The sequence below is a fragment of the Vicia villosa genome, linkage group LG5 (genome assembly GCF_029867415.1).
Source record: "Vicia villosa cultivar HV-30 ecotype Madison, WI linkage group LG5, Vvil1.0, whole genome shotgun sequence".
NCBI lineage: Eukaryota > Viridiplantae > Streptophyta > Magnoliopsida > Fabales > Fabaceae > Vicia > Vicia villosa.
The window spans coordinates 34718290-34728714 of record NC_081184.1 but is presented as its reverse complement, the minus strand read 5'-3'; the positions used below and the strand labels follow the sequence as shown (position 1 = coordinate 34728714).

Here is a 10425-nt window from a genome sequence, read left to right as displayed (position 1 = left end):
AAAGGATCGTTTTTTTAAAGAGAGAGGAGAGATCAAATTACATCTGAAGAGTTACACTCGCTTGTAATTAAAAAAATCTTTTGAATTCCCCTGTAACAAATGAAAGGGTTTGTTATAACATTTCCCTATAACAAAATTAGTTTTGAATTTATTTAGATATTTCAAATTTGATGATCAAATCATTTATGGACAATTTGAAAATAATCTTTTCAAATACACATTAGTAATGATAAGATTTTTTTTGTGAAGAGTAGATAATCTTACCTTTTATACCGGTTTTACAATACACATTATTTATTTTATAATTAATTAAGCACTATATTTAATAGCAAATTAATCTCTCCGACTCAACATCTCAAAAAAAAATATTCAGTATCATTCAATCTTAACAAATTATCTATATTTATAATTTGTTAAGATTTAATGATTCAAATTATTTGTTTGAGGTGTTGAGTTGGAGATATATAATTTGTTAAAATTGAATGATCTAGATTTTGAGGTGTTGAGTTGGAGAGATTAGTTGGTTGTTAAATATAGTAATTAATTTATTATAAATTAAATAATGTATATTTGTAAAATCATTATAAAAGGTAAGCTTGTCTACTCTTCAACCAAAAAAACAACGAAAAATCGGATCATTACTAATGTGTATTTCAAAATAATATTTACAAATTGTTCATAATTGATTTGATCGTCAAATTTAAAAAATCTTAATATATTCAAAACTAACGTTGTTGTTGTGATTCTTATTGTGAAGTATTTTTTAGAGGAAGAAATGGAGAAAGGTAGAATATTTTTGGCGGTGCTTATGCTGTTGCAGTGTTGTATAGTTATGGCAGAGGCTGAGTATTTGAAATACAAAGATCCAAAGCAACCATTGAATACTCGAATTAAGGATCTTGTCGGTAGAATGACTTTGGAAGAAAAAATTGGTCAAATGGTTCAAATTGAGCGCACGGTTGCATCTGCTGATGTGGTGAACAAGTATTACATTGGTAAGTTTTTGCTTTTTGATTTAAAAAATATTTAAACTACTGATTATTCATCGTGAATTGCGACGCCAAGGTTTATAATATTTTCTATAACTGCATGAAAAAATTATTGCAGGGAGTGTTCTAAGTGGTGGTGGAAGTGTTCCAAAGGCGGAGGCTACTGCAAATGATTGGGTTGATATGGTGAATGAGTTTCAAAAAGGTGCATTATCAACTAGGCTTGGAATTCCAATGATATATGGTGTTGATGCTGTTCATGGCCATAACAATGTTTATAATGCTACTATTTTTCCACACAATGTTGGTCTAGGAGCTACAAGGTAATTAAATAACCATTATGCTTATATTTATTTTGTATTGTTCTCGGTAGCACTAACACCTCTTAAAAAATGTATATGTGTCCCTGTTCATGCTTATTGATGATTTTTTTCTTTGAATAGGGACCCTAAACTAGTGAAGAGGATTGGTGATGCAACTGCTCTTGAAGCTAGAGCTACTGGAATTCCATATGTCTTTGCTCCTTGCATTGCGGTAATTAAAATAATCAAAATTACATATTTGTCAATCACACATAGATAGTCATTTGTTTAAATTCTCATATGCTATAATGCTATAGTTTGGTTATAACCACTATTTGACAATATTTTTCTACACAATATTGTCAAGCACAAGATGTTAAGTAGGATATCTTACCGAAGGGAAAAAGGATAATTTCATGCATACATACATACACAAAAACATGAAAATCATAATACAAGCCCAAAAAAATACTCAACATGTTTTTTTATGATTTTTCTTTAAAAAGCTCAATCTTAACTACGCTAGCAATGAAAACAATCTCTTGCATAAGATCTTACTACACTGGTCCTATCTTATGTTCTATCTTATAATGTATATGTTTTGTATAGGTTTGTAGAGATCCAAGATGGGGTAGATGTTATGAAAGTTATAGCGAAGATCATAAACTTGTTCAAGCTATGACTGAGATCATTCCAGGATTGTAAGGTGACCTCCCTCCAAATTCAAAAAAGGGTGTTCCATATGTTGCTGGAAACAAGAAAGTAGCAGCTTGTGCAAAACACTATGTTGGTGATGGTGGAACAACAAAAGGAATCAATGAAAACAATACTGTTACAACCATACATGAATTGCTTAGCATTCATATGCCAGCTTACTATAACTCAATTATCAAGGGTGTTTCAACCATCATGGTTTCTTACTCAAGTTGGAACGGGAAAAAAATGCATACGAATTATGATTTAATCACTCGATTTCTTAAGAACACACTTCATTTTCGAGTAACATACCTATCTTCATAAATCTCTCTCATATATCAAATGTTTTTGTTTATCAGTATATGCTTAAATCTTTGTGTTTATTTTGCAGGGTTTTGTCATATCAGATTGGGAGGGAATTGACAAGATAACTTCACCTCCTCATGCTAACTACACATATTCAATTGAAGCTGGAATTAATGCCGGTATTGACATGGTAAACTATGATTTTTTTCAAGTCTACTGATTAGGCATTTTTATCATTAAGAATTACAATTTCTTTTCTTTTTAAAACTCAGTATCTGGCCCTAGGACCAGCTAGTCCTAGGGAGATCAATACCCCCGTCCACTTGCGGAGGCCTCATTTAAGTAGAGCAAAAACTCTGTTTGAACTGGTCTAATAGAAGAATTGTTAGGAATCATCATACTCTTTGCATATAAACCACTTACACTCTTTGCATAGGAACCACATGATTTTATACATGAAATATATGTCTTTAATACTTAACCTTGTAATGATGCAGGTAATGACTTCATATAACTTCACAGAATTCATAGATGGTTTAACATTACTAGTGAAAAACAATGTTGTGCCTATGACAAGAATTGATGATGCAGTAAAGAGAATTTTGAGAGTCAAGTTTGTGATGGGTCTATTTGAAAATCCATTGGCTGATTACAGCCTTTCTGACCAACTCGGGAGCCAGGTTAGTCGATCACTTTCGAGTTAAATATGATTTTAGTCCCTACAATATGATAAAACTATACTTGCACCATAATTCGATAGGAGCATAGAGAATTGGCTAGGGAAGCCGTGAGGAAATCGTTGGTACTATTAAAGAATGGTGAAAATGCTGATAAGCCATTGCTTCCTCTTCCGAAAAAGGCTCCGAAAATACTTGTTTCTGGAAGCCATGCTGATAATCTAGGTTATCAATGTGGTGGATGGACGATTCAATGGCAAGGACTTAGTGGCAATAACATCACTAGTGGTACGACGATTCTGAGTGCGATAAAAAACACAGTTGACAAAGACACTGAGGTAGTCTATCAAGAGAATCCATCTCTCGAATATGTAAAATCAAATGATTTTTCATATGCGATTGTGGTAGTCGGAGAGACACCTTATGCAGAAACAAATGGCGATAGCTTAAACTTAACGATATCTAGTAATGGAGAAGAAACAATAAACAATGTATGCGGCGGAGTGAAATGTGTGGTTGTGTTAATCACTGGTAGACCTGTGGTTATGGTACCCTATGTTGACGTAATTGAAAGGCTTGTTGCTGCTTGGCTTCCTGGGAGTGAAGGTTACGGTGTTACTGATGTTTTGTTTGGTGATTATGGATTTAGTGGTAAACTTGCAAGGACATGGTTTAAGAGTGTTGATCAGTTACCTATGAATGTTGGTGATTCTCATTATGATCCTTTGTTTCCATTTGAATTTGGTCTTACAACTCAAGGTCTTAAGATGACTTAGAACTTATTAGACTTTGTTGGATGTTGTATGATATAAGTGTGTATTTGTAAGCTATTTCTGTAATAAAATATCAAATAAAGATAATAGTTTTCATAAGCTATATTCATAAATTCTACGTTGCAACCAAAATCAATGTTAAGTTAAAAACATTTACAGGATATAGAATATCCAAGAATATCGATAATTAATCATGTCATATTTAAATATTCTACACTATAACCATAGAATCAATGTTAAGTTAAAGTCTATCATGTTATATATTTACCCTCAATTTACATATTTACATAATATTATAGTGATCCACGACCCAAGGGGTAGTCAAGGTAGGCAATTACGGATTAGGATCCTCGACAACACAAATTTGGCAGCCATTTAGTAGTCAGATCAAACAATTTATATCCTAAGATGAATATTTTTAACTAAAAAAGTTAATAAAAAGGAAATTATTTGTAAAACCAAATATTTTATTTTTCTATACTTAATTTAATAATAATATATAATTAAATTATAAATTTTGCGTTAACTATGTTTTTCTCCTTTTAAATACATCAACTATTATTTTTAATTCATTTAAAAATTTCTTTTTAATTTTAGCCCATAATACTTTTATTTTTAATTTATGTAAAGATTCTTTTAAATGTTAGCCTTTGTAAAATTTCCGCTGCTAATTGTAGTTTTGATTTAAAACTTAATTTTTTAGTTTTTTTAATTTGCCTTTAATTTTAAATTTAATATTAAATTGTTAAACTAAAAACTAAATATTTAAAGTAAATATTAAATAATTATGTTAATGGTGTTTTTTAATATTTTAACAATGTAAAATTATTTTAAAAAAGTAGGACATTAACTTTTATAAATTAAAAAGACTAAACTTAATAATAGGAAAATTAAGAATATAAAAATTAGATGTTGGTCAAATGATAACAACTAATTAATCCAAGGGAAATAAAATTAAATAGATGTCATGAATAACATAATACATTTGAATTTTATTTGGGAAGAAAAATATTATAAATATAAATTTGGGTAGTTGCAACAAAATATTGGAAAGAGAACATTTAAATTTTATTTCACTGTTATAGTAAATTTGTGATATGGAAAAACATATATAAATAGGCAATGCTAAAATTATTAAAAATAAAATATTTGATTTTAAAAATAAATTAATTTTATTTGTTTTTTAATCAGAATTCTTTATCAATTATTAAAATATTTAATAGACAATTTAAATTGATTTAATTATTTTAGTACAATTAAATTTCTTTTTTAATAAGATTTTCATATCGGTGCTAAAAAAATCCAGCTCAGTATAGAAATTTCTTGATTAATCTAAGGGCTACTAATGGCCTGCCAAATTGTAACTACAGATCTTAGTTGAGGCAATTACCTCACATTTGAGAATTTCTCATTGCACCCATATAAGGTGAAAAACACCCATTGAAAACTCAAAAATACTTTGAAGATATGCATATTTGAAGGCACCAAAAAAATTGAAATATTAGTTAGTTCGAATATGCATATCCGAACTCACCTCACGTAAATTTAGGATATTATTTAATACGTATATGCATATCCGAATTAACCAAAATCACAAATTTCTTTTGATTTTATATTAAAAAGATATTTATTTATAATATAGTTATAATATAATTAAGTGAATTATTATTATTATTTGAAATAAAAGAATTATATTTCAAAGAGAACAATTTACAAGAGTTATGGCAAAGCCAAGATACTATAAACATACCTAATTACATTAACAGGATGGCTATTTTCTTTCTATAGTTGGGTTTCATCCAACCTCTATACACAATAGCATCTATAATATTCTTTATAGTTCTATCAGCATCAATAGTAAGAGTTTCCTTCTCAAAAATAAATTGGTTCCTGTGCGTCCAAATGCCATAAAGGGTCTCAGCTGCCACTTTCTTAAACAGGCCTTGCTTCCATCCTTGGCCATGAGTGTATCTCTTGATCCATTGGAGATCTATATCTTTAACATAAATAATTTGTATCGACTGTAAAATAGCCATCCAGATACTAATAGAAAACCTGCATTTAAACATTATGTGAACGAAAGTTTCATATGAATTGCCACAAAGCTCACATCTTGTATCTTGCAGCATTCCCATATTGAAGAGTCTGTCCTTAGTAGCCATACGACCGTGACAAACCAGTCACAGAGTTACTTTTGCACGAGGTCTAGCAAATGTTATGGCACATCAAATGATGCCAATCCACAATAATATTGTCTTGCATAAAACAATTATACACATGCTTAAAGTGAATTATTATTAATAAAGAATAACTTAAATTATATTTTTATACATAAGGAATAAAGAGATTAAATAAAATTAATTTTGTAATAATTTATTTGCCACAAATTATAAAAATAATTATTTTTTAAATGACTATAATATTATGATTATAATTAATGAAATTATCATGTTAAAAATATCCTTCTATTAATATTATAATTTTTAATTTATATTAGATATTTTTTTACTTAATTTTATATAAAAATAATGTGTTGATATAAATATTTATTAGACTAATATTATTATAATTTCTTGATTATAATGGTATATATTTAATTATATATTTTGATCAATACAACTAATTGTATTGATTCACCTTGATTTTAATTTTTAACAAATATTAGATTATTTCGGATATGCATATCCGAAAAATTACAACGCTAAAAATTCGGTTATTTCGCATATGCATCTCCGAAGTCACCCCTTTCCTAAATAAAGTGACTTCGGATATACATATAAGAAGTCACTTTTTAAATAAAAAAATTTATCTTCAAATATGTATATCCAAAATATAAGAGTATGTTGGAATTTTCACGCCATGAAAAAACATATGGGGTGGAATGAAAATTTCTCCTCACATTTTTACCAATCATATCTTACTAACTCAAATACCTATTAGGGCCTCACATTTTTTAACCAATCATAACATACTACAATAAATGTTTTTTTCCTTCTAAATAACAATAAATATGACTAATCATACGTATTACTGTGACTTTTAAAATAAAATGACATCTCTTTGTCAATTAAAATCTATTGTAACTTAAACTATACAGTACACTAGTACTTTCTAACACAAGGCCGAAAACAAAGATAAGTGCCATTTACTTGGCACTCATGTTTTTCTTTTATTTTATAATTTTTTCTCTTATTTACTCATTCATAGTTAAGAATATATTATCTCCGGTCCTCTTTATGAGAAAAAATCAACATTTTAGATACATGTATTTGGAAAATATATTGTCACTTATTATCTAATGTATATTAAAATATATTGTCCTATTTAGTATATTAAATAATAGATTAATACTCCCTGTTGTCCTATATTAGATAATGTATTTGGAAAATATATTGTCTTGATACATTAATCTAAAAATAAACTCTTTCTTATAAATAGGACAACAGGGAGTATTAATCTATTATTTAATATACTAAAGTTATATGCTACCAAAATTATCTAATTAGCCTAATTAAAACAATTTAATGATGGATGTTGAATTAAGTCAAGTGTAGTTGGATGCCTTTAGAAGCTGTTTTGAAGAAACAGCTTATTGGAAGAAAGCTTCTGGACTGTTTCTGGAATTCTGGGTTGTGTAGTGGAAACCGGTTTCCCCATATATGGAACCGGTTTCTGGCTAGAAGTTTTGAAAATTAACAGTCTGTTATGTTGTGTGCAGTTTTGTTAGTTTTGTTTGTTATGTTTGTAGAGTATTATAAATACTCATTGTAATGTTTGTTTTGAGTTTTTAATGCCATAGTTAATAAACTCTTTTCTCCTCAATTCTCTCTCTCTCTCTCTCTCTCTCTCTCTCTCTCTCTCTCTCTCTCTCAATTTACTCTATTCCACTTCATCTTCTCCAAATTCACTTTTCACCATTGATGTGCACAACAAGTTTTTGACTTGCTCCAACATTTGGCATCAAGATCTCTGGTTCTGATATGTTAATCCGCTGCGAATTATGGCAACTACTTCCAATGATCGACTCCCTTCCAATCTTCCAATTCTTGATTCGAAAAACTATGATAAGTGGGTAAAGCAAATGAAGGTCTTGTTCGGGTATCAAGGGGTTCTTGATGTGATCAAGAATGGCGTTACACCACTTACGGCTGAAGCTACGAGTGCGCACAAGGCTGCGTTCAAAGAAGAGAAGAAGAACGATTATAAAGCACTTTTTCTAATTCACTCACGAGTTGATGGCGACAACTTTGAAAAGGTTGGTGATTGTAGTTCCGCAAAGGAAGCATGGGACATTCTTGAGAAGGCTTATGTTAGGGCTGATAAAGCCAAGGTGGTGAGGTTACAAACTCACAAGAGACAATTAGAATTAATGAAAATGGAAGAAAAGGAATCGATTTGTGACTATGTGACGCGAGTCACGCGTTTGGTGAATCAAATTAAATCGTGTGGTAAAGCCATGGAAGAGAAGAGTATTGTGTCGAAGATCTTGCGTTCTTTAACGCCAAGATTCGACAACATTGTGGTAGCGCTTGAAGAATCCAAGGACCTTGAAAAATTGAGTAAGAATGATCTCCCAAGCTCTCTTGAGGCTCATGAGAAAAGGATGGACGAAAGAGGGAATGACAAGGCTAAAGCGGAAATAGCTTTGCAAGCACGATTGAAAGAGAAGAACAATCATTCAAATGAGAAATGGCAACCAAGAGGGAAAGGTTATGGTGGAAAAGATCCACAAAATCCAAAGGCTCAAATGGGGCACAAGGATGAGGGATGCTCCAAAGGTGGTGGTCAGGGCACCCGCAAGGTGTTTGACCAAAGTGGAGTAAAATGCTTCAATTGTAACAATCTTGGGCATTTCGGCAAAGGAATGTAACGCGAAACCAAAGGAGAAACAAATCGATGAAGCAGAGGTTGCTAGACATGAAGCAAAGGTTGTTAAGATCAATCGAGCCACAAAGAACAAGGTGAAGTTTGCCGAAGATACAACTTTGGAAGCCGATGGTGTAAGTGATGTCTTGATCATGAAGAGGGATTGTGGTCATTCCTTAATCAAAGATGTATTGTTTATCCCCGGAATTAAGTGTAATCTCTTGAGTATTGGCGAATTGCTTAAGAAGAATTACACTATTCGGATTGAAAACAAGAGTTTGCGAGTTTTGGACCAAAATGGAGTTTTGGTTCTTAAGGAACCTATGGATGCATATAGAACTTTCAAGATAGCATTGAAAGTGATGGAACATCGGTGTTTAGATATATCGGCAAGTCGTGAGGAGTGTCTATGGAACTATCGCCTAGGGAACCTTAATTTTTGAGATATCGACATGTTGCAAAAGCATGGTATGGTGACCAAGCTGCCAAGGATTATTGTTCCAGCTGAGATGTGTGATGAGTGTGTTCAAGGGAAGCAACACAAGGCTGTTTTTATCAAGGATGCAGGTCATAGGACTAACCATCACCTTGAGGTGGAGTATTCGGATCTTTGTGGACCAATGCAAGTCAATTCATATGGAAGCAATAGATACTTTGTCACGTTTATTGATGATTTCAGTAGGAAGCTTTGGATTTATCTTATCAAGAGGAATGACAAGGTGTTTGATGTGTTCAACCCGTTTAAATCGATGGTGGAGCAACAAAGTGGTCACAAGTTGAAAATTCTCAAAACCTATGGTGGAGGTGAGTATACCTCAAGTGAGTTTGGGAATTATTGTGATGATGAGGGCATAGTGCGTGAGGTTGTTCCACCCTATACGCCTCAACAAAATGGTATTGCTGAGAGGAAAAATCGATCAATAATGAATATGGTCCATTGCATGTTAAAGAGCAAAAGTCTACTGAAAAAGTTATGGGGTGAGGCCGTCTCTAGAGCAGCCTATTTGTTAAATAGGTGCCCTACAAAGAAGCTTGGCACAATAACTCTAGAAGAAGTATGGTCTGGTCATAAACCAATCTTGAGTCATTTACGTGTTTTGGGTTTGATTGTGTTTTGACACATTCCGGGTCAACTTCGAAAGAAGTTAGATGACAAGGGCGAGATGTTGATACTTGTTGGTTATCATCCTACCGGAGGCTACAAATTGTTTGATGTGAGTAGCAAGAAGATAGTGGTTACTCGGGATGTAATCGTGGACGAGGTGCGGCTGTTTGAAAACAGGAAACTTGGTGTTTCAGTAGAAGAAATCAGTTTCCCTCCAGAAGGAAACCGGTTTCCCTCGCGATCTGCAGCTCCTGGGACTGTTTTTGAAGTAGCAGAAACCGGTTTCCCTCCAAATGAAAATCGGTTTCCAGAACCAAATTTTGAATCCCAGATTTCAGCAGAGTCTGTACAGCAGCCGATCAATTCCGAAAACATCGATAATGCATAAACCAGCAAAAGACCAACTAAGAAGAGGGGTATGCCTCAAAGGCTCTAAGATTGTGAAGTGTTCTATGACAGCAAGATCAACAATGATGGTGATCTTATTCACTTTGCGCTTATGTCTGAATCCAAGCCTGTTAGCATAGAAGAGGCATTAAGCGAACCAAAATGGGTGTGTGCGATGAAAGAAGAACTGGAATCGATTGAGAAAAACAATACTTGGGAGTTGGTTGATTTGCCGGAAAGGAAGAAGCCAATCGATGTGATATGGGTCTATAAGTTAAAAGCAAATCCAAAAGGCGAAATAGTAAAGTACAAGGCTCGACTAGT

At 32.2% G+C, this 10425-nt stretch overlaps 1 protein-coding gene and 1 pseudogene across 1 annotated transcript; both read left to right on the top strand.

The window, feature by feature from the left end:
* Window positions 1-775: 775 nt before the first annotated feature.
* LOC131604501 (uncharacterized) lies at window positions 776-3746 on the top strand (annotated as a pseudogene).
* A 3997-nt stretch (window positions 3747-7743) lies between these two features.
* On the top strand, window positions 7744-9052 carry LOC131604499 (uncharacterized). The gene is made up of 2 exons (XM_058876935.1): window positions 7744-8544; window positions 8606-9052. The coding sequence occupies exons 1-2, from the start codon at window positions 7744-7746 to the stop codon at window positions 9050-9052; spliced, it is 1248 nt and encodes a 415-aa protein (XP_058732918.1).
* The last annotated feature ends 1373 nt before the right edge of the window (window positions 9053-10425 follow it).